At 40.9% G+C, this 25,712-nt stretch overlaps 1 protein-coding gene across 3 annotated transcripts; it reads right to left on the bottom strand.

Moving 5' to 3' along the window:
• Positions 1-11,047: 11,047 nt before the first annotated feature.
• Positions 11,048-25,189, bottom strand: LOC135537151 (uncharacterized). Of its 3 annotated transcripts, XM_064963352.1 has the most exons (13): positions 25,022-25,189; positions 24,594-24,655; positions 23,906-24,054; positions 23,384-23,512; positions 23,119-23,230; positions 22,974-23,040; positions 22,826-22,872; positions 19,073-19,254; positions 18,830-18,943; positions 14,506-14,792; positions 12,940-13,038; positions 12,062-12,140; positions 11,048-11,287 (listed from the first exon to the last, which is right to left on the bottom strand). In XM_064963352.1, exons 1-13 carry the CDS (start codon positions 25,027-25,029, stop codon positions 11,276-11,278), a joined length of 1,347 nt encoding a protein of 448 aa, XP_064819424.1. In that variant the 5' UTR covers positions 25,030-25,189; the 3' UTR covers positions 11,048-11,275. The 3 variants fall into 3 exon arrangements, with proteins under 3 accessions (XP_064819424.1, XP_064819422.1, XP_064819423.1); XM_064963350.1 differs by lacking the exon at positions 11,048-11,287 and having other exon boundaries at positions 11,299-12,140; XM_064963351.1 differs by lacking the exons at positions 11,048-11,287; positions 25,022-25,189 and having other exon boundaries at positions 11,299-12,140; positions 24,594-24,672.
• Positions 25,190-25,712: the final 523 nt, after the last annotated feature.

Here is a 25,712-nt window from a genome sequence, read left to right as displayed (position 1 = left end):
CTGACTTCCTGTTTTGATTTCAACTCAGGTTTTTGCCTGCCAATATGAGTTCTGTTATACTCAAAGACATCATTCAAACAGTTTCAGAAACTTCAGAGTGTTTTCTATCCAATACTAACAATAATATGCAAATATTAGCAACTATGACTGAGGAGCAGGCCGTTTGATATGGGCACCTTTTCATTCAAGCTACTCAATACTGCCCCTGCAGCCATAAGAAGATTAAAGTACCATGACTTTGTCAACTAACCTGGTGGTCCTCTGCTCCTCTTCAGGTTGAAGTTGACATGTAGAAGTTTGTAAGCCAGTGTTATATTTGCATGGCATTGCATGAGAGGGTGTGGCCCACAGGCATTTATCTTCTTATCCAGTTGCACCCCCAGGCCTTTTACCTCAGTAATAATAGAAATGAAATGAGGAAACCGATGTTGAATAACAAGGGAATGGTAAACTCCCACTGCATTCCAACAACAATGTTGTGTCTCAGCCCTTAACCATCATTTTAGTAAAAGTCTCAGTGGGGTTATCCTCGTAAGGGGAGCGTGCTAAACTATTGAAAACAAGGGGTAACAATCATTTTAGTAAAAGTCTCAGTGGGGTTATCCTCGTAAGGGGAGCGTGCTAAACTATTGAAAACAAGGGGTAACAATCATTTTAGTAAAAGTCTCAGTGGGGTTATCCTCGTAAGGGGAGCGTGCTAAACTATTGAAAACAAGGGGTAACAATCATTTTAGTAAAAGTCTCAGTGGGGTTATCCTCACGAGGAGCGTGCTAAACTATTGAAAACAAGGGGTAACAATCATCATGACCCCTACCTTTATTCGATTAGTCTTTATTTCTTGTTGAACAAAATATATTTCTCAAAGCAAATGTATAAAAAATACATTTGGAGTTGAGAATATAGAGCAGTATTGGTATTATTTATTTTATACAGTCTTTTTATACAATCTTTATCAAAGGATCCAGTAACAGAAGGATCCATATTGGTAACCACAAGTAACATCTCTGTAATATAATGTCATCGCTGTAACATGATATCATGGATGACAGGAAACAACAGTGTTTAAAGTACCATGACTTTGTCAACTAACCTGGTGGTCCTCTGCTCCACTTCGGGTTGAAGTTGACATGTAGAAGTTTGTAAGCCAGTGTTATATTTGCATACCATTTATCTTCTTGACAAGTTGAACCCCCCCAGGCCTTTCTGTCTCAATTATAATAGTATGTAAAGGAGTTGGGGTATGTTGCACCCTGCTAGGCCTTTCTGTCTCAATTATAATAGTATGTAAAGGAGTTGGAGTATGTTGCACCCTGCTAGGCCTTTCTGTCTCAATTATAATAGTATGTAAAGGAGTTGGGGTATGTTGCACCCTGCTTGGCTTTTCTGTCTCAATTATAATAGTATGTAAAGGAGTTGGGGTATGTTGCACCCTGCTTGGCTTTTCTGTCTCAATTATAATAGTATGTAAAGGAGTTGGAGTATGTTGCACCCTGCTTGGCTTTTCTGTCTCAATTATAATAGTATGTAAAGGAGTTGGGGTATGTTGCACCCTGCTAGGCCTTTCTGTCTCAATTATAATAGTATGTAAAGGAGTTGAAGTATGTTGCACCCTGCTAGGCCTTTCTGTCTCAATTATAATAGTATGTAAAGGAGTTGAAGTATGTTGCACCCTGCTTGGCTTTTCTGTCTCAATTATAATAGTATGTAAAGGAGTTGGGGTATGTTGCACCCTGCTAGGCCTTTCTGTCTCAATTATAATAGTATGTAAAGGAGTTGAAGTATGTTGCACCCTGCTAGGCCTTTCTGTCTCAATTATAATAGTATGTAAAGGAGTTGAAGTATGTTGCACCCTGCTAGGCCTTTCTGTCTCAATTATAATAGTAGGAAGAGACTTTAATGTTCTGACAATAACAACGTATAGGTAGATCCCCACAACAGTATCTGCTTGGCTGCATTCCATGTGGTTGAAACCACAGTAAAAGTTAGCATGCCAGCAGGGTGTGTAGAGATGGTGATGAGGATGCTAACCCTTGTCTGTCTGACCCAATTTCAATGTTTCTTTTAATAAAGGTTACACAATTATATATTTTTGTTGGTCATCTTCTGTGACAAATAAAACATTTTAATGAAAATAAAACATTCTGATCATTTATATTACATATGTGGTGTTTGGGTCCACTGGACCAGAGGGTAATAAAAGTGTGGAAGTGTGTGTGTGTGTGTGTGTGTGTGTGTGTGTTTAGGTGAAAACAAGTAAAAATGAAACAAATGTATGCTGTGTGCTAACACACTGTCTTCCTCTTCCCTGGGCCTGCTGAACCAGTTTGTCTCCCTGCCTTGTCTGTTTGTCTCCTGCCTTGTCTGTTTGTCTCCCTGCCTTGTCTGTTTGTCTCCCTGCCTTGTCTGTTTGTCTCCCTGCCTGTCTGTTTGTCTCCCTGCCTCGTCTGTTTGTCTCCCTGCCTCGTCTGTTTGTCTCCCTGCCTCGTCTGTTTGTCTCCTGCCTCGTCTGTTTTGTCTCCCTGCCTCGTCTGTTTGTCTCCCTGCCTCGTCTGTTTGTCTCCCTGCCTCGTCTGTTTGTTGTCTCCCTGCCTCGTCTGTTTGTCTCCCTGCCTCGTCTGTTTGTTTGTCCCTGCCTCGTCTGTTTGTCTCCCTGCCTCGTCTGTTTGTCTCCCTGCCTCGTCTGCTGGTCTACCATTTTTCTCACACTCTTTACCCGTTGTAGCGTGTGAAACTACACAATGTCTTGCAGGAACCTTCTCAATGTTATTACGATACATTACTTCAATACATTATTCCAATACATTGTAAAACACTCTACCCCAAATTGGAGGAGGGACACAACAAATAAATAGCTTCGCATGTGTGGGGTTCCTTACCACAATCAATCAGTATGGCAAAAATAATCTCTGCTCAGAGGGCCTCAGAAATAATCTTTGCAGATAGAGATGCTAGTGTGGAAGTTGCGTCTTCCACTTTGCAAGATTAACCTCTTGAAACTCCCCATCCCGGATCCGGGATCGTGACTAAAGCCTCAGGCTCATTAGCATAACGCAACGTTAACGATTTCTGAAAATCGCAAATAAAATTAAAATAATGCGTTTGCTCTCAAGCTTAGCCTTTTCTTAAAAACACCGTCATCTCAGATTTTCAAAATATGCTTTTGAACCATAGAAATTGACTAATTTGTGTAAGAGTATGCAAAGCTAGCATAGCATTTTGTGTAGCATGTAGCACGCAACATTTTCACAAAAACCAGATAACCAAATAAATAAAATCATTTACCTTTGAAGAGCTTCTGATGTTTTCAATGAGGAGACTCTCAGTCACATACCAAATGCGCAGTGTTTCCTGAAAGCGTCTGTGTGTAGGAGAAATCGTTCCGTTTTCTACATTGCGTCTGGCTACCGAAACGAACCGAAAATGCAGTCACCTACAACGTGAAACTTTTTCCGGATTAACTACATAATATCGACCGAAACATGGCAAACGTTGTTTGGAATCAGTCCTCAAGGTGTTTTTTCACATATCTCTTCATTGACATGCAGTTCGTGGAAGCTTGCTTTACTCTCTGTATCGCATGGAAAAATACTGGCAGGTGACTTTTGCGCACCAATTTCGGCGCAGGACACCGGGCGGACACGTGGTAAATGTGGTCTCTTATGGTCAATCTTCCAATGATCTGCCTACAAATACGTCACAATGCTGCAGACACCTTGGGGAAACGACAGAAAGGGTTGACTCATTCCTCTTGCGTTCACAGCCATATAAGGAGATCATGAAAAACAGAGCCTCAAAAATCCTTGTCATTTCCTGGATGCCATCTCATCTTGGTTTTGCCTGAAGCTCACGTTATAGGGCACGCACAGAGAAGATCTTTGTATTTCTGGACACGTCAGTGTTTTCTTTCGAATGGTAGCAATTATATGCATAGTCGAGCATCTTTTTGTGACAAAATATCTTGTTTAAAACGGGAACGTTTTCATCCAAAAATGAAATTGCGCCCCCAGAGTTTCAAGAGGTTAAGAATTTTCAGAATATGATGATCATGTCTCTGTCAATTCGGAGTCTAACAGTGAATTTGAAGATGAGGATGAGATTGACCCTCAGCTAGCTCCAGGACCAGCCCGGCAGCAGCTAGTCCGTCAGCAGCCAGCCCCAGGACCAGCCCGTCAGCAGCTAGTCCGTCAGCAGCCAGCCCCAGGACCAGTCCATCAGCAGCCAGCCCCAGGACCAGCCCGTCAGCAGCTAGTCCGTCAGCAGCCAGCCCCAGGACCAGTCCGTCAGCAGCTAGTCTGTCAGCAGCCAGCCCCAGGACCAGTCCATCAGCAGCCAGCCCCAGGACCAGTCCATCAGCAGCCAGCCCCAGGACCAGTCCATCAGCAGCCAGCCCCAGGACCAGTCCATCAGCAGCCAGCCCCAGGACCAGTCCATCAGCAGCCAGCCCCAGGACCAGTCCGTCAGCAGCCAGCCCCAGGACCAGTCCGTCAGCAGCCAGCCCATCAGCAGCCAGCCCCAGGAGCAGTCTGTCAGCAGCTCGTCCGTCAGCAGCCAGCCCCAGGACCAGTCCGTCAGCAGCCAGCCTCAGGACCAGTCCGTCAGCAGCCAGCCCATCAGCAGCCAGCCCCAGGAGCAGCCAGTCAGCAGCCAGTCCATCAGCAACCAGCTCATTCTTGGCCAAGGCATGAGACACCCTGCATGGTTGCCAATGTGATAAGGATGCAACCAGGGCCGACGCGGATGGAGTTTACTTATGTGCAGGACATACAGTCTTCTTTTCCACTGTTCAACCCAGACACCACCCAGAAAATCATTCTGGACGAATTTGGAGGGAAAGCGATGTTTTTGGAGAGAAATGGTAGGAGATGGACCAACCTCATGTACATGCATACTTTGGGGGTCTTATACTTGCTGGTGCTTTCATATCCAATGGGGAATTACAAAATCCCTGTGGGATGCAGAAACTGACAGAGAATTCCTCCGTGCAACAATGTCTCTGGAAAAGATCCACATTATTTCCAGGATTATCCTCTTCAATAACTGAGACACCAGACCAGCTCGGATGTAGAGAGACAAGCTATCTGCAATCAGGTCAGTGTGGGACACGTGGGTGGACCGCCTTCCCCTGTTTTACAACCCTGGGCCCAACGTTACTATTGATGAGCAGCTTATGCCATTTAGAGGCCGCTGCTTCTTTACATACCATTACATACCGTCTAAACCCGCAAAATATGGAATCAAGATGTGGGCTGCCTGTGATGCTACTTCATCATATGTGGGGAAGCCAGATGGAGGATCCCTGAGAAGAACCAAGGGATGAGGGTTGTCCTGGATGTGACACAGGGACACAGTGGCCACAGCATCACATGCAATAACTTCTTTATTTCGCAAAACCTGGGACAGGAGCTCCGCAAGAAGAAGCTGACGATGGTAGGAACAGTACGGAAAAAAAGCCAGAGCTCCCACCTCAGCTGTTGAATAAATGGAACAGGCCTATCAATTCCTCTAAGTTTGTGTTCACAGCTGACACGTCCCTAGTGTCCTACGTGCCAAGGAAAGGCAAAAATGTGGTACTCGTGAATACGCTGCATAGGGATGGAGAATTTTATTTAAAAAAATGTTTTCAACCTTTATTTAAGAACAAATTCTTATTTGAAATGATGGCCTACCGGGGAACAATGGGTTAACCGCCTTGTTCAGGGGCAGAATGACAGATTTTTTGGCCAGGAACATCAAAAACCAGAAATCATAATGGATTACAATGCCACAAAAGGTGGGGTGGACAATTTGGACAAGTTGGTGACTGGCTACAGCTGCAACAGAAGAACCCTACGCTGAACCCTACCCGGTGATATTCTTCAACATCTTGGACATCTCGGTGTACAACGCGTTTGTCATCTGGATGGCGTTGAACCCAGATTGGAACAGAGGGAAGCTCCAGAGGAGATTGCTCTTTCTCGAGGAGCTGGGAAAGGCATTGGTAAGACCTCAAATCCAGGTGGCAACATATCCCAAGGACCCCAGCTTCTGCAACCATCGTGAGGAGGATTCAGGAGGAAGATGCTGGTGTCACATCTGCCCAATCCATTATTAATGGATAATGATTTTATCATTATCCATTATCCTTTACATGTATTTAAATCAGTCCTTTTGACTGTAAAAAGTAATGTTTTGTTAATACGGAGAGGATTTGCCATGTACAGTATAGACCCATAAACTGATTTAGTGTAATACATTTAAAAATATTTAATGTCGTTAGGATTGTTTAGTTTGTTAGGATCCCCATTAAAACCTCTTTGCGCACGGATCCCGCAAACTTTCCAGCGAAATCAGAGCGCTCCAAATTCAAAATGCAAAATACAAAATCGTAATATTAAACATTCATGAAAATACTTGATTCTTTAGCTTAGAATCTTGGTAATCGATCCATGTTGCTCGATTTACAATTTTCTTTCGGCGAAAGCATAGCATTCGATTATCTGAGGACAACGCCCCACAACAACATGTTTTCAAACCAGCACAGCATCACAAAATCATAAATAGCGCTAAAATACATCACTTACCCTTAACGATATTCCTCTGTTTGCAATCCCAAGGGTCCCAGCTACACAATGAATGGTTGTTTTATTCGATAAAGTCCTTCTTTACATCCCAAAATGTCTGTTTAGTTCATTGAGTTCAATAATCCACCAGTTCAACATGCATAAAAATAAGTTCCCAAAGGTACTGGTAAAGTTTGTCCAAACAAGTCAAACGCGTTTCTAATTCATCCTCAGGTGGTATAATATTTAAATAAATGATCAAATTTTATACGGAGACTAGTATGTTCAATAGGGAAGGAAAATAACGAAGAGCGCGCCCTCTACCACGCGCGCATAAACTATTTTTGCCTTAGTGCTCCCCTTGGATAAACTACTATTCCTCGTTGGTTTTTCAGAAAACAAGCCAGAGTCTATGTATAAAGACTGTTTACATCTAGTGGAAGCCATAGGAACTGCAATCTGGGAGGCGGACGTCAGTTTTCAATAGCTTCACATTTCCCCCAATTATGGATTTCCCCAATTATACCAATTATATGCTAGCTTCTGGGCCTGAGTAACAGGCAGTTTACTTTGGGCACGTCAGACAGGCGGAAATTCAGGAAACTAGACCATGTACTGAAACAGTAACGACTTAAAATGCAGCAGCAACTCTTCCAAGGGTCCATTAACTACTGAATATGCAGCAGCTTCTCTTCCTGGGGTCTATTACCTACTGAATATGCAGCAGCTACTCTTCCTGGGGTCTATTACCTACTGAATATGCAGCAGCTACACTTCCTGGGGTCTATTACCTACTGAATATGCAGCAGCTACACTTCCTGGGGTCCATTACCTACTGAATATGCAGCAGCTACTCTTCTTGGGGTCTATTACCTACTGAACATGCAGCAGCTACTCTTCCTGGGGTCCATTACCTACTGAACATGCAGCAGCTACTCTTCCTGGGGTCTATTACCTACTGAATATGCAGCAGCTACACTTCCTGGGGTCTATTACCTACTGAATATGCAGCAACTACACTTCCTGGGGTCCATTACCTACTGAATATGCAGCAGCTACACTTCCTGGGGTCCATTACCTACTGAATATGCAGCAGCTACTCTTCCTGGGGTCCATTACCTACTGAATATGCAGCAGCTACTCTTCCTGGGGTCCATTACCTACTGAATATGCAGCAGCTACACTTCCTGGGGTCTATTACCTACTGAACATGCAGCAGCTACACTTCCTGGGGTCCATTACCTACTGAATATGCAGCAGCTACCCTTCCTGGGGTTCATTACCTACTGAATATGCAGCAGCTACACTTCCTGGGGTCCATTACCTACTGAACATGCAGCAGCTACACTTCCTGGAGTCCATTAACTTCTTACGGATCACTGGGACGCTAGTGTCTCACCTCGACAACATCCAGTGAAATTGCAGAGGTCGAAATTCAAATTACAGAAATCGTAATATTAAACATTCATGAAAATACAAGTGTCATACATAATTTAAAAGCATAAATTCCTGTTAATTCAGCCGCATTGTTCGATTGCAATCACAAGGGTTCCAGCTACATAACAAATGGTCCTTTTGTTCGATAAAGTCTTTCTTTATATCCCAAAAAAGTCAGTTTCATTGGTGCGCTACACTCAGTAATCCACTGGTTCAAAATGCATACAAATTAATCCCGTAAATTACCAATAAAGTTCTTCCAAACATATTAAACAACGTTCCTAATCAACCCTCAGGTACCCTGATCAAATTTAAGACAGAAAATACCGGTGTCATGCCCTGGTCGATATATATTGTGTTTGTCTTCATTTATTTGGTCAGGCCTGGGTGTGACATGGGTTTATTGTGGTGTGTTTTGTCTTGGGGTGTTGTTAGGTGTTGGGTCTGTGGCTTAGTGGGGGTATCTAGGAAAGTCTATGGCTGTCTGGAGTGGTTCCCAATCAGAGGCAGGTGTTTATCGTTGTCTCTGATTGGGAACCATATTTAGGCAGCCATATTCTTTGAGTATTTCGTGGGTGATTGTTCCTGTCTCTGTGTTTGTTGTCACCAGATAGGCTGTATAGGTTTTCACTTTCCGTTTGTTGTTTTTGTACTGTTCGTTTTTTCTTCGTCATTAAACATGTATCAAAGATACCACGCTGCATTTTGGTCCGACTCTTCTTCACCAGACGAAAGCCGTTACAACCGGAGACCATTAAAACTTTTTAACTTATATCGGGATAAGTGTCATCAACAACCGCTGAATAGCATAGCGTAACATAAAATAAATATTACTATAAATGTTTATATTCATGAAATCACAAGTGCAATATAGGAAAAAACAGCTTAGCCTTTTGTTAATCCACCTGTCGTGTCAGATTTTGAAATAATGCTTTACAGCGAAAGCAATCCAAGCATTTGTGTAAGTGTATCGATCGCACGATAAAACATTAAGTACACTTAGCATCAGGTAGCTCGGTTACGAAAATCAGAAAAGCAATAAATTAATCGTTTACCTTTGATTGTCTTCGGATGTTTTCACTCACGAAACTCCCAGTTACACAACAAATGTTCCTTTTGTTCCATAAAGATTATTTTTAGATCCAAAATACCTGTGTTTGTTTGTCACGTTATATTCAGAAATCCACAGGAAAGAGCGATCACGACAACGCAGACGAAAATTCCACATAGTTTCCATAATGTCCACAGAAACATGTCAAACGTTTTTTATAATCAATCCTCAGGTTGTTTTTAAAATATATAATCAATAATATATCAACCGCAAATCTCTTTCACAGTAGGAGAGGGAAAAGCAATACCTGTCCAAATTCTGTTGCGCGAGCAAAACTTATGTGACAACTTGACGCGATGTTATCGCTCTGGCTCATTTTTCAAAATAAAAGCCTGAAACTGTCTGAAGACTTGACACCTTGAGGAAGCGATATGAAAAGGAATCTGGTTCATATCCCTTTAAATCCAGCAAAGGGAGGCTATGGAACATGGAGTTTTCAAAATAGAAGCCACTTCCTGTTTTGATTTTCCTCAGGGTTTCGCCTGCAATATCAGTTATGTTATACTCACAGACAATATAATGACAGTTTTGGAAACTATAGAGTGTTTTCTATCCAATAATAATAATATGCATATATTAGCAGCTGAGACTGAGGAGTTGGCCGTTTTCAATGGGCACCTTTTCATCCAAGCAACACAATACTGTACAATACAATACTGTACAATACAATGCAATACAATACAATACTGCCCCTGCAGCCACAAAAAGTTAAGGCTAGGCGTATAACTTCCGGTGAAACTGGAGGGCACGCAATTCAAATGAATAATCATAAAAATGGTGGATATTAAACATTTAGGTACATACAAGTGTCTTATATTGGTTAAAAGCTTAGATTCCTGTTAATCTAACTGCACTGTCCGATTTACAATAGGCTTTACAGCGAAAGCATGCCATGCGAATGTTTGAGGACGGCGCCCCACATAGAAATATTTTTCCACCAGCACAGGTGACATAAATTCACAAAGGGAGGGAAGGAGGGACTGGTGCACTTCACAAAATAGATGGCATCATGAGGGAGGAAAATTATGTGGATATATTGAAGCAACATCTCAAGATTTCAGTCAGGAAGTTAAAGCTTGGTCGTAAATGGGCCTTTCAAATGGACAACGACCCCAAGCATGCTTCCAAAATTGTAGCAAATTGGCTTAAGGACAACAAAGTCGAGGTATTTGAGTTGCCCACAAAGCCCTGACCTCAATCCCATACAACATTTGTGGGCAGAACTGAAAAAGCGTGTGCGAGCATGGAAGCCTACAAATCTGCCTCAGTTACACCAGCTCTGACAGGAGGAAAGGACCAACATTTATGCAACTTATTGTGGGAAGCTTGTGGAAGGCTTCTAACTATCCTCGCTCCTCGCCATGTAAATCTGACAGGAGACAACATCTGGTTTCTAACTATCCTCGCTCCTCAACATCATCATCCAGACCATAAATTCTGATATAAAACCCTCTATTTTTGTCAATCCACTCGTCAGGATTGGAACTTCACAACGTTCCACCCAGAAAGGGGAAAGTGTTAATGTAACAGGAGTTATGTTTGGTACGTCCCAAAGAGAAAGGCTTTCATCTATTCATTTAAGAACAGGTTGACATCTCAACCATAATGTTATTTTTTTGATTGTATATCCAGGAAATAATTAAAGACAGAATTTGAGGAATATGTGATAAGGACAACTATTCTCTAATTGTTTGAAATCTGTGGATCCAACATGAATATAAAATATGCACATAGGATAAATACAATTGTTTATACAATGGAGCATTCAAATATTGGCCCACTGCTAGATGGGCAACCTTAGCTTGTTCTGATTGGTCAATTCTTGGAAGAAATACCATCTGTTTATTGGCTAGCCAGAGCAATTATTGTGATTGGCTGTGTATTATTCATATTGCACTACCCATATAGAAAATACAGTTTAACAGTTCACACAGTTTCATTCTATGATTTTATTTCCAAACTATTTTTTATTTTATTGTAGCCCCTTTGTTGACAATAATTAAATGTGTTATTAGATGTGTACATTCATTGTGTTATTGGATTAATACAGTTTAAACAGTAGTTATTTGGGGGAAGTTACTAACATAAAAGTGGAATATGTCTGACAAGAGGAACAGTCCTGCCCAGTGTGAAAGCCAACACACACAGCCTTACACACTCAGCTCCCTGTATTCTACAGCTGCACTGCTACAGCTTCACCTGGAGGGGCGACAGAAACAACCAGATTTAAGGGACAGGACAAACAAGACCAATGAGAGATAGGATGTGTTATCTGAAAGGCTCTCCTGACATAACTGTCCCAATAGAGTCACTATGAACCAGAAACTGACTGGCGATAGGACATTTAGGGGGCAGATGGGCCGGTCCATCGTTAAGCACAGTGGGCTGGCCTAAATTGGTTGTTTGCAAAGAACAACTGTTTTAGGGGGATTGGGGGTGTCAGTGTGTAAGAAAATACATGTAAATGTTAAAAAGAGAAACAGTCACATTATCAATCATCACAGATCACTGCACCTGTACATAGCCCATCTGTAAATAGCCCATCCAACTACCTCATCCCCATACTGTGTTTATTTATTTATCTTGATCCTTTGCACCCAGTATCTCTATTTCCACATTCATCTTCTGCACATCTACCACTCCAGTGTTTAATTGCTGTATTATAATTACTTTGCCACCATGGCCTATTTACTGCCTTACCTCCCTTATCTCACCTCATTTGCACACACTGTATATAGACTTTTTGTACTGAATTATTGACTGTACGTTTGTTTATTCCATGTGTAACTCTGTGTTGTTGTTTGTGTCGAAATGCTTTGCTTTATCTTGGCCAGGTCTCAGTTGTAAATGAGAAGGTGTTCTCAACTAGCCTACCTGGTTAAATAAAGGTGAAATAAAATGTAAAAAAATTAGCACAATCCTCGACTGACTTCAATACAAGATTAACATGTCATAAATAAATACGTCACTCGCCCTAATGTCAGGACCAGACTCCACAGACAACAGATTGGGTTGGTCCTCCTCTTCCTCCTCGTCACCAGTGGGAAACCAGCTAGGATGATATTACACAGACGGATTAGATGACATCAGATATTCATTGATTCATCACAGAGACAACATTATATATATGACCTCAGTTATATTACTCTGTCAACTAGTAACACAGAGATGAACATCACAGAGACAATAAACATTAACACAGAGATGAACATCACAGAGATATTTAACATTAATACAGAGATGAACATCACAGAGATATTTAACAGTAATACAGAGATGAACATAACAGAGACATTGAACATTATTACAGAGATGAACATCACAGAGACAACATGATATATGACCTCAGTTATATTACTCTGCCAACTAGTAATACAGAGATGAACATCACAAAATTGACTGGTGCTTAGGCTAAGAAGATCCCGTAGGATTCAGAGCCTGTTTTGAGAGGAGACCTTGCAAGACTTGTTTAGCGGGACCAAGCTAACTGTAGACTTAGATAGCAGGACCAAGCTAACTGTAGAATTATATAGCAGGACCAGGCTAACTGTAGACTTAGTTAGCAGGACCAGGCTAACTGTAGACTTAGTTAGCAGGACCAGGCTAACTGTAGAATTAGTTAGCAGGACCAGGCTAACTGTAGACTTAGTTAGCAGGACCAGGCTAACTGTAGACTTAGTTAGCAGGACCAGGCTAACTGTAGAATTAGATAGCCGGATCTGGTTAACTGTAAACATAGATAGCAGGACCATGCTAACAGCATACCTAAGTCAGGCTAACTGTAGACCTAAGTCAGGTTAACTGTAGACCTAAGTCAGGCTAACTGTAGACCTAAGTCAGGCTCACCGCACCTGGAGGTGAAGAGAGACTTCTCGTTGATCATCTGGACTCTGAAGATGTTGACAGCCTTATAGACGTCTATCACACCCTGGTACTTCTCCAGTAGATGCCTGGAGAGAGAGACAGGATAGAAAAGAGTCACTCCACAATATCACCACATTTGACAAGATTAAACACAACAATGTGGAGTTCAGACACTATAAACTTCCATAGGCAATCAATATCATCAATATCAATTAACAATGTATTATATCATCAATATCAATCAGCATATATTATATCATCAATATCAACCAGCATATATTATATCATCAATATCAATCAGCATACCTCATATCATCAATATCAATCAGCATACCTCATATCATCAATATCAATCAGCATACCACATATCATCAGTATCAATCAGCATACCTCATATCATCAGTATCAATCAGCATACCTCATATCATCAGTATCAATCAGCATACCTCATATCATCAGTATCAATCAGCATATATTATATCATCAATATCAATCAGCATACCTCATATCATCAGTATCAATCAGCATATATTATATCATCAATATCAATCAGCATACCTCATATCATCAATATCAATCAGCATACCTCATATCATCAATATCAATCAGCATACCTCATATCATCAATATCAATCAGCATACCTCATATCATCAGTATCAATCAGCATACCTCATATCATCAATATCAATCAGCATACCTCATATCATCAGTATCAATTAGCATACCTCATATCATCAGTATCAATCAGCATACCTCATATCATCAATATCAATCAGCATACCTCATATCATCAGTATCAATCAGCATACCTCATATCATCAATATCAATCAGCATACCTCATATCATCAGTATCAATCAGCATACCTCATATCATCAATATCAATTAGCATACCTCATATCATCAGTATCAATCAGCATACCTCATATCATCAGTATCAATCAGCATACCTCATATCATCAGTATCAATTAGCATACCTCATATCATCAATATCAATCAGCATACCTCATATCATCAGTATCAATCAGCATACCTCATATCATCAGTATCAATCAGCATACCTCATATCATCAGTATCAATCAGCATACCTCATATCATCAGTATCAATCAGCATACCTCATATCATCAGTATCAATCAGCATACCTCATATCATCAATATCAATCAGCATACCTCATATCATCAGTATCAATCAGCATATATTATATCATCAATATCAATCAGCATACCTCATATCATCAGTATCAATCAGCATATATTATATCATCAATATCAATCAGCATACCTCATATCATCAATATCAATCAGCATACCTCATATCATCAGTATCAACCAGCATACCTCATATCATCAATATCAATCAGCATACCTCATATCATCAATATCAGCATATATTATATCATCAATATCAATCAGCATACCTCATATCATCAATATCAACCAGCATACCTCATATCATCAATATCATTCAGCATACCTCATATCATCAATATCAATCAGCATATATTTTATATTGTATCAGTTGTATTACATTATAATTTCCTCAATATACCTGTAATATGTCCCTGACTCATCCTTCTGGCTCCTCTGGTCTGACATCATGTCCTCTCCCCCCCACTGGTAGCAGGGGCAGGGGAAGAGGTTTAGCCAGGGGTAGAGGCAGGGGCTGGGGTCTGGTCTGGTCCTCTCTCCCAGGGGCAGGTTCTTTGCCAGGTAAGGTCTGAGCAGGGCTCTGGGCAGCAGAGACACCAGCCAGTAGATGGGCTCCTCATTCACAATGTCATGGAAGCTCTGGAGGTACTGACGCACAGCTGCAGAGGGCTGGATGGAGGACAGGTTCTGTAGGCAGGAGAAAGTGGAAAAGGAGGAGGAGATGGAGGAGGAAGAGAGACAGGGAGTTTACTGTGTGGTTATGGAGAACCTGGAGGTACTGACGCATAGCTACAGAGGGCTGGATGGAGGACAGGTTCTGTAGGCAGGAAGAGGAAGAGAAAGAGATGGAGGAAGTGAGACAGAGAGTTTACTATGTGGTTATGGAAAACCTGGAGGTACTGACGCATGGCTACAGAGGGCTGGATGGAGGACAGGTTCTGTAGGCAGGAAGAGGAAGAGAAAGAGATGGAGGAAGTGAGACAAAGAGTTTACTATGTGGTTATGGCTAAGCTTAGCCAAATGCATTTCAACTCAGTTTCACAATTCCTGACATTTAATAAAAGTTCAAATTCCATGTCTTAGGATCACCACTTTATTTTAAGAATGTGAAATGTCAGCATAATAGTAGAGAGAATGATTTATTTCAGCTTTTATTTATTTCAACACATTCCCAGTGAGTAAATGTACATACACTCAGTTAGTATTTGGTAGCATTGCCTATAAATTGTTTAAACTTGGGTCAAACATTTCGGTTAGCCTTCCACAAGCTTCCCACAAGTAGGTGGGTAAATTTTGGTCCAGTCCTCCTGACAGAGCTGGTGTTACTGTGTCAGGTTGGTATGCCTCATTGCTCGCACATGCTTTTCAGTTCTGCCCACAAATCTTCTATGGGATTGAGGTCAGCGCTTTGTGATGGCCACTCCAATACCTTGACTTTGTCCTTTAGCCATTTTGCCACACCTTTGAAGTATTCTTGGGGTCATTGTCCATTTGGAAGACTCATTTGCAACCAAGCTTCAACTTCCTGACTGATGTCTTGAGATATCGCTTCAATATATCCACATAATTGTCCTGTCTCATGATGGCATCTATTTTGTGAAGTGCACCAGTCCCTCCTGCATGTCATAAATAAATAAGTCACTCAAGCTAACATCAGGTCCAGACTCCACAGACCAGAGGTTGGGTTGGTGCAAAGCACCCACACATTATGATGCTGCCACCCCCGTGCTTCAAGGTTGGGATGGTGTTCTTCGGCTTGCAAGCCTCCCCCTTTTCCCTCCAAACATAACGATGGTCATTATGGCCAAACAGTTCTATTTTTGTTTCATCAGACCAGAGGACATTTCTCCAAAAAGTACCATCTTTGTCCCCATGTGCAGCTGTAAACCGTAGTCTGGCTTTTTTGTTTGAGGTTTTGGAGCAGTGGCTTCTGCCTTATATCCACTCGTCCTGCACCAGGTTGGATCTGAATGCTTTTGGGTTTCTCAAATATCCTGTAAATTAAAATCTTCCCTGTCATGTTGTCCTGCACCAGGTTGGATCTGAATGCATTTGGGTTTCTCAAATATCCTGTAAATTAAAATCTTCCCTGTCATGTTGTCCTGCACCAGGTTGGATCTGAATGCTTTTGGGTTTCTCAAATATCCTGTAAATTAAAATCTTCCCTGTCATGTTGTCCTGCACCAGGTTGGATCTGAATGCATTTGGGTTTCTCAAATATCCTGTAAATTAAAATCTTCCCTGTCATGTTGTCCTGCACCAGGTTGGATCTGAATGCATTTGGGTTTCTCAAATATTCTGTAAATTAAAATCTTCCCTGTCATGTTGTCCTGCACCAGGTTGGATCTGAATGCATTTGGGTTTCTCAAATATCCTGTAAATTAAAATCTTCCCTGTCATGTTGTCCTGCACCAGGTTGGATCTGAATGCATTTGGGTTTCTCAAATATTCTGTAAATTAAAATCTTCCCTGTCATGTTGTCCTGCACCAGGTTGGATCTGAATGCATTTGGGTTTCTCAAATATTCTGTAAATTAAAATCTTCCCTGTCATGTTGTCCTGCACCAGGTTGGATCTGAATGCATTTGGGTTTCTCAAATATCCTGTAAATTAAAATCTTCCCTGTCATGTTGTCCTGCACCAGGTTGGATCTGAATGCATTTGGGTTTCTCAAATATTCTGTAAATTAAAATCTTCCCTGTCATGTTGTCCTGCACCAGGTTGGATCTGAATGCATTTGGGTTTCTCAAATATCCTGTAAATTAAAATCTTCCCTGTCATGTTGTCCTGTTAAAAGACCTGAACTGAATGAAATAAAGGGAGTCAAAAAGGGAAAAGAGAAGATATTATTGGTTTACGTTTTGGGGGCGTGTCTACATACACCAAAACTTGGGTAACCAAAATTGAACTTGAAATTAACCAAAACAATAAAGGTTAAAAAAGGGTCATTGAAAACGTTTATGAAATGTTTTTGGAATTGATAAATCACCTACTACGTTCTAGTTGAATTTTCTTGCCTAAGTACTCTTAAATTATACATTAATATATTATCTTAAATTGTATAAATATATATGTTATCTTAAATTGTATATTAAGTAATATTATCTTAAATTGTACATTAGGATATACACTGCTCAAAGAAATAAAGGGAACACTAAAATAACACATCCTAGATCTGAATGAATGAAATATTCTTATTAAATACTTTTTCTTTACATAGTTGAATGTGCTGAAAACAAAATCACACAAAAATTATCAATGGAAATCAAATTTATCAACCCACGGAGGTCTGGATTTGGAGTCGCATTCAAAATTAAAGTGAAAACCAAACTACAGGCTGATCCAAATTTGATGTAATGTCCTTTTAAAACAAGTCAAAATGAGGCTCAGTAGTGTGTGTCGCCTCCACGTGCCTGTATGACCTCCCTACAATGCCTGGGCATGCTCCTGGTGAGGTGACGGATGGTCTCCTGAGGGATCTCCACACAGACCTGGACTAAAGCATCCGCCAACTCCTGGACAGCCTGTGGTGCAACGTGGCGTTGGTGGATGGAGCAAGACATGATGTCCCAGATGTGCTCAATTGGATTCAGGTCTGGGGAACGGGCGGGCCAGTCCATAGCATCAATGCCTTCCTCTTGCAGGAACTGCTGACACACTCCAGCTACATGAGGTCTAGCATTGTCTTGCATTAGGAGGAACCCAGAGCCAACCGCACCAGCATATGGTCTCACAAGGGGTCTGAGGATCTCATCTCAGTACCTAATGGCAGTCAGACTACCTCTGGCGAGCACATGGAGGGCTGTGCGGCCCCCAAAGAAATGCCACCCCACACCATGACTGACCCACCGCCAAACCGGTCATGCTGGAGGATGCTGCAAGCAGCAGAACGTTCTCCACGGCGTCTCCAGACTCTGTCACATGTACTCAGTGTGAACCTGCTTTCACCTGTGAAGAGCCCAGGGCGCCAGTGGCGAATTTGCCAATCTTGGTGTTCTCTGGCAAATGCCAAACGTCCTGCACGGTGTTAGGCTGTAAGCACAACCCCCACCTGTGGACGTCGGGCCCTTACACCACCCTCATGGAGTCTGCTTCTGACCGTTTGAGCAGACACATGCACATTTTGCAGTGCTCTGGCAGTGTTCCTCCTGCTCCTCCTTGCACAAAGGCAGAGGTAGCGGTCCTGCTGCTGGGTTGTTGCCCTCCTACGGCCTCCTCCATGTCTCCTGATGTACTGGCCTGTCTCCTGGTAGCGCCTCCATGCTCTGGACACTACGCTGACAGACACAGCAAACCTTCTTGCCACAGCTCGCATTGATGTGCCATCCTGGATGAGCTGCACTACCTGAGCCACTTGTGTTGTTGTAGACTCTGTCTCATGCTACTACTAGAGTGAAAGCACTGCCAGCATTCAAAAGTGACCCAAACATCAGCCAGGAAGCATAGGAACTGAGAAGTGGTCTGAGGTCACCACCTGCAGAACCACTCCTTTATTGCGGGTGTCTTGCTAATTGCCTATAATTTCCACCTGTTGTCTATTCCATTTGCACAACAGCATGTGAAAGTTATTGTCAATCAGTGTTGCTTCCTAAGTGGACAGTTTGATTTCACAGAAGTGTGATTGACTTGGAGTTACATTGTGTTGTTTAAGTGTTCCCTTTATTTTTTGAGAAGTGTATTATCTTAAATTGTATATTAAGGGTGATTGTTATAACAGCTTCCTACCAGGTGTGGTGGAGTTTGGATCTGGGCCTTCTTCAGAGACTCCTGGTAGCGTTGATGTGTTCTCTGGAGAAACAGCATGATGTCTGGAGGACCCTGGACTGTTCTGATCAGCACCTGGCTCAAACACACATGTATACTGTTATACAGAGCAACTTAACTTAAGATAACTAGGGACGACAACCACGTATCACAGTCATAGTAAGTAAATCTTTGCGGTATTCGTTTTATTTATTTTCTTTTCACCCGCAGCATGGTGATGACTCTGTCCAGGTATAGCACCTCCTGGTGGCAGAAGTCAGCATAGCAGCGGGCAGGCAGACGTCTGGAATACATCCCTCTGAGGAAGGCTGAGTCGAGGATCTCATCTGCTACTCTCTCACTGGTCTCCCACAGGACGTCATAAATACTCACCTCTTCAACCAGCTCTGGGGAGGGAGGGAGGGGCAGTGTTCACAACTACGTGGTACATTTTAGCAATGATTAGTACAAAACTCAAAACAGTTAATCAAAAAGACAGTTGTTTCAAAACTAAGCCATTTTTTTATTGACTATTACAAGACACAAAATCATACAGTCACTTATTCACCAAACTTAATCAGTGTTTCATCTAGAAATACATGTTTCACATTGCAATACATGTTCATATAAATGTAAATGCTTTTCACAATGCAACCCACTCTTTACTTTAGATATGATTCTCTTCTTATTTGTTAAAATACATTTTATTATGACTCTAATATATGCTATTTGTGTAGCAGGTGTTTTTCTCCAAAGTGTTGGTATGTAACCTCAGTGGGAATCAAACCCACAGCTCTGGTGTTGCTAGTGCCATGCTCATACGAACTGAGCCACACACACTATAACACATACGCACAATTAAAATACATTTAATGATTACAATAGAGGTGGAAGACGTATGATGGCCTTCCACATGAGCATACCGCCCTCCTTCAGGCCATGGATGAGGCATGCAATGACATCAATCCAGAACTATGTCAGGCTTGGATTTGTCATGCCAAAAGGTTTTTCCGCAGGTGCATGAACAATGAGGACATTTACTGTGATGTGGATGAGAACCTATGGTCAGATGCTCCAGACAGGCTTGATGCTAACTGGTGCCTGCTAAACCTTGCTTCTTTCAGTCATTCATTTGTCTCATTTGATTACAGTACACCTATGTTGTAATGATATCGGAACAGTACATGTATTTCTTGCATCAATTATTGTGAAATATGTCATAATTTCCCCCAAAACTTTTCCAAATACTATTTGAACTCTTTGCAGACTTGTTTTGAGATTGGCATTATTCCTTCTGTATCGTAGAAATCTATAATCAATCCTATGTCAAAATCCTCCAAAAAGGACACTAAAATCACATTAAACCATAGAGGGATTAGTCGCATTAGCAATGTATTTAACTTGTATTCATGAATTCTAAATAACAGGCTCTCCCACTATCTAGAACAGTCTACTATCTACTATCTAGAACAGTCTACTATCCACTATCTAGAACAGTCTACTATCCACTATCTAGAACAGTCTACTATCTACTATCTAGAACAGTCTACTATCCACTATCTAGAACAGTCTACTATCCACTATCTAGAACAGTCTACTATCTACTATCTAGAACAGTCTACTATCCACTATCTAGAACAGTCTACTATCCACTATCTAGAACAGTCTACTATCTACTATCTAGAACAGTCTACTATCCACTATCTAGAACAGTCTACTATCCACTATCTAGAACAGTCTACTATCTACTATCTAGAACAGTCTACTATCCACTATCTAGAACAGTCTACTATCCACTATCTAGAACAGTCTACTATCCACTATCTAGAACAGTCTACTATCCACTATCTAGAACAGTCTACTATCCACTATCTAGAACAGTCTACTATCTACTATCTAGAACAGTCTACTATCCACTATCTAGAACAGTCTACTATCCACTATCTAGAACAATCTACTATCCACTATCTAGAACAGTCTACTATCCACTATCTAGAACAGTCTACTATCCACTATCTAGAACAATCTACTATCTAGAACAGTCTACTATCCACTATGTAGAACAGTCTACTATCTACTATCTAGAACAGTCTACTATCTACTATCTAGAACAGTCTACTATCCACTATCTAGAACAGTCTAGGATCTACTATCTAGAACAATCTACTATCCACTATCTAGAACAGTCTAGGATCTACTATCTAGAACAATCTACTATCTACTATCTAGAACAGTCTACTATCCACTATGTAGAACAGTCTGGTCAGCTTGCTGATGAACAGAATGCTTTAAGAAAGCCAGAGTGTTTGACGTGATTTTTGAAGTTATGTAACATCAATTGATTGGCTGATGCAACAATCGACTCCAGGGGGTGAAACAGCTTGACTCTGTTGAGGGAAAATATATTTTGCTGAAGGGAGGGTAATCCATTTTCATTTAAGAGACCCTGGAGTGTGAATTAGTTGGGAAGTTAGCTACATTAAACTAGTTCTATGGTAGTTAATTCAACAGTCGGAAGATAGCAACATTAAACTAGTTCTATGGTAGTTAATTCAACAGTCGGAAGATAGCAACATTAAACTAGTTCTATGGTAGTTAATTCACCAGTGGGAAGTAAGCTTCATTAAACTAGTTCTATGGTAGTTAATTCAACAGTGGGAAGTAAGCTTCATTAAACTAGTTCTATGGTAGTTAATTCAACAGTGGGAAGTTAGCTACATTAAACTAGTTCTATGGTAGTTAATTCAACAGTAGGAAGTTAGCAACATTAAACTAGTTATATGGTAGTTAATTCAACAGTAGGAAGTTAGCTACATTAAACTAGTTCTATGGTAGTTCATTCAACAGTGGGAAGTAAGCTTCATTAAACTAGTTCTATGGTAGTTAATTCACCAGTGGGAAGTAAGCTTCATTAAACTAGTTCTATGGTAGTTAATTCACCAGTGGGAAGTTAGCTACATTAAACTAGTTCTATGGTAGTTAATTCAACAGTGGGAAGTAAGCTTCATTAAACTAGTTCTATGGTAGTTAATTCAACAGTGGGAAGTTAGCTACATTAAACTAGTTCTATGGTAGTTAATTCAACAGTAGGAAGTTAGCAACATTAAACTAGTTATATGGTAGTTAATTCAACAGTAGGAAGTTAGCTACATTAAACTAGTTCTATGGTAGTTCATTCAACAGCGGGAAGTTAGCTACATTAAACTAGTTCTATGGCAGTTAATTCAACAGTAGGAAGTTAGCAACATTAAACTAGTTATATGGTAGTTAATTCAACAGTGGGAAGTTAGCTACATTAAACTAGTTCTATGGTAGTTAATTCAACAGTGGGAAGTTAGCTACATTAAACTAGTTCTATGGTAGTTAATTCAACAGTAGGAAGTTAGCAACATTAAACTAGTTATATGGTAGTTAATTCAACAGTAGGAAGTTAGCTACATTAAACTAGTTCTATGGTAGTTAATTCAACAGTGGGAAGTTAGCTACATTAAACTAGTTCTATGGTAGTTAATTCAACAGTGGGAAGTTAGCTACATTAAACTAGTTATATGGTAGTTAATTCAACAGTGGGAAGATAGCTCCATTAAATGAAATGATGCAGTTACCAAAACAGCTGTATAGTTTAATTGGTAGAAGGCTTTTCTGTTCTAATTTTAGATTGAATAGCAGAGTAGACTAATAATGTGCTCTATGTTTTTGTCAAAGCTTCAGGGAAAGTGGTCAAAAAATCACATTGTTTAGAGTGAATAGACTGTTGGAAGTCAGATTTAAAATGGGAGATATAAATAAAAGGAGATTTAGAATGTCGAAGACATCCCGTTAAAGAGGAATAGGTTTTCTAGGACAACAAAAAGCTTAATAGTTTAAAAACAATTCCAGACCGGTTTCATGTTTCACAAGTGTCATTAATGATCAGATAGATCATCTTCTAAATGTCAGAGTGCCATTCAACAAGGAGCTGCGCCAAGACATTCCTACCTCTCTCATGTGATTTCTTCTGACTTGGCAATGATGCTAAACCAGATCTAAAAGAAAAGGAAATAAAAAAATCCATGAATGTAATTGAGTGTTAATATGGTGCCTGTATAAAACATGTCCAGATACAAGACAGTGTTGGACCTGCTACCTTGTCTCCATAGAACACACATAGAACCTCAGCTCTGCACAGGCCACGTCATTCCAGCCCTGCCCACCTGTTGTCAAGACAAATCTCACTTCAGTTATTTCAATGTGCTCAGAGAGTGTGTGTGTGTGTGTGTGTGTGTGTGTACCTCCAGTGTGCAGCTCCATACAGTTCTCCCCCTGTCCAGAGTTACTGGGCTCATCCTCCTCCCAGTAGAAACTGTCAACAGCTGAGCCGTTACTCCACAGCCACATCCCCTCCTTATCACAGAAACACATTGATTGATGGATTGAAACCACTTCATTGTTTTTAAACAGAAAGTACGCTGAGCTTTTGCCTCTGTAGACTGTAGACATTTGACAGACTGGTTGACAGACAGACAGAATGACTGATAAATTATTGACCCAGTGTACCTGAGCTGCATCGTAGCCTCCCATCCAGACCGGCTGGTCTGTGTGTCTCCTGACCAGATCCTGGACAAACACCTGTTGACCCGGGCTGTGAACCGACACCAGGTTCCCTCTGTGTTGGGAGCAGTACAACTAGAGTGACAGTCAGAGAACACTGTGTTAGCTCGCTGAGCTAAAGCCCTGGCAGTACCTCAGGGAGCGAAGATCATTGCAGGCTAGAAATGGAAATTTCCTGAATTAAATGTGTGCTGGTCTTGAAGCATCAATGGTTGTGAAATAGTAATAGTTGTAGTGGTGACAGCAGTAGAAGTGGCAGTATTGGTGACAGAAGTAGTAATAGTTGTAGTAGTAGTTTTTAATTTAACTAGATTTTAAAGTATAAACTGTTATGTGAAAAAATTATATTTTAGCTTCATTCTTTTACCATGGATGTGCCCTAAATCAATGCCTAACCAACTCTATCTACTACAGCAACAGAACAAGTTGGCCTTTAGTTTCTCAGTCTCTCCCAATTCCAAGCGTTACCTCTGCAGTGGCCCAGGTGGCCCAGATGGGGTAGAAGGAGAAGCAGCGATGCTCATTCTGATGCCACCCGGCTGGGCAAGGTGACTGGGAGTCCACCCCTTCCACCTCCTCCTCTGTAGTGTTCACCACCCCTGGAGCAGCATCCAGCCCTGGAACAACAACACACACCGACAGTATGTACTGTTCAAGAGCTGTGCTTGACTTAGTTTACCTGGTACATTGGAAGCAATTAATGGAATAATCCCAAAAGTGCAAACTAAGATAGATCAAGTAGCACCTCAAATACTGTATAGCATCTAGAGTTGGGTTTGACCAGATACAATGCAATTTACTGTAAACAAACAGACAACAGACTTTCAGCACGCTTATAGGGAAGGACATTCAACAAGCACAGCGCTTACACAGATGGTTAATGATTGGCTGAGTGAAATTCATGATTATTAAAAGATTGTTGGAGTTGTTTTGTTAGACTTCAGTGTGTCCTTTGACGTTATCATTCATAGTCTATGGCTTTATACCTCCTGCTATAATGTGGATAAATGGTTACCTGTTTAAATAAATAAATAAATAATTTGTTCTAAACTCACCTGCCGAGTTAAATGAAGGTTAAATCAAATAGGAAAATGTCACAGAGGGTGTTTTTTTATCGTTGAATTAAACTAGTTACACTGTTTGATTTTATATTCACCTGTTGCTAGGTGCAGAGCCATCACAACACAACAAAGCAGCAGAGACATTCTGCCAACCGATCTACAGAGGAAACAATGATATTACATTACATAACAACTTAACTCTACATTTAATAACCTTTAATAGTGTTAACGGGATCCTGGATACCATTTTGATGTCTCCGTGTGCATTAGGAAGGAAGGTAGTGGTTGTTTCAAGAGCAAATGCTATTTTGCATTAGCACCATGACTGGAAGTCTACAGGTACGGTAGCATTGCTAATGTACCTGTAGACTTCCAGTAATTGAACTAGAATCGTACATTATGCATTTAACATAACTTATTTTAAAATTACATCGCATAACATGACAAAACATAACACAAATTAACTTTTAAGTGACATAAGTTAACATAACATAACAGAGCAGCTAGAGAGCAGCTACATTACCTGGACATGAATCAGAGAATGTTGAGAGTAACACAGTGACAGTAGTAGTAGTAGCTTGGTCTTGGTAGTGGAGCTCAGAATCAGAGAATGTTGAGAGTAACACAGTGACAGTAGTAGTAGTAGCTTGGTCTTGGTAGTGAAGCTCAGAATCAGAGAATGTTGAGAGTACCTGAGCTGGCTAGTAACACAGTGACATTAGTAGTAGTAGCTTGGTCTTGGTAGAGTAGCTCAGAATCAGAGAATGTTGAGAGTACCTGAGCTGGCTAGTAACACTGTGACAGTCTCCATTATTTTATGACAGACCAGCAAGATCTTCTGTCTCTATTATATTAAGACAGACCAGCTCGATCTACTGTCGCTATATTATAACAGACCAGCTAGATCTACTGTCTCTATTATATAATGACAGACCAGCTAGATCTACTGTCTCTATTGTAACATGATAGACCAGCTAGACCTACTGTCTCTATTATATTAAGACAGACCAGCTAGATCTACTGTCTCTATTATATTATGACAGACCAGCCAGATCTACTGTCTCTATTATATTATGACAGACTAGTAAGATCTACTGTCTCTATTATATTTTGACAGACCAGCTGGATCTACTGTCTCTATTATAGTTTGACAGACCAGCTAAATCTCCGGTCTCTATAATATTATGACAGACCAGCTAGATCTACTGTCTCAA

Source organism: Oncorhynchus masou, unplaced genomic scaffold (genome assembly GCF_036934945.1).
Source record: "Oncorhynchus masou masou isolate Uvic2021 unplaced genomic scaffold, UVic_Omas_1.1 unplaced_scaffold_713, whole genome shotgun sequence".
Lineage (NCBI taxonomy): Eukaryota > Metazoa > Chordata > Actinopteri > Salmoniformes > Salmonidae > Oncorhynchus > Oncorhynchus masou.
The sequence above is the reverse complement of the archived record's forward strand: the minus strand, read 5'-3'. Positions and strand labels throughout refer to the sequence as shown.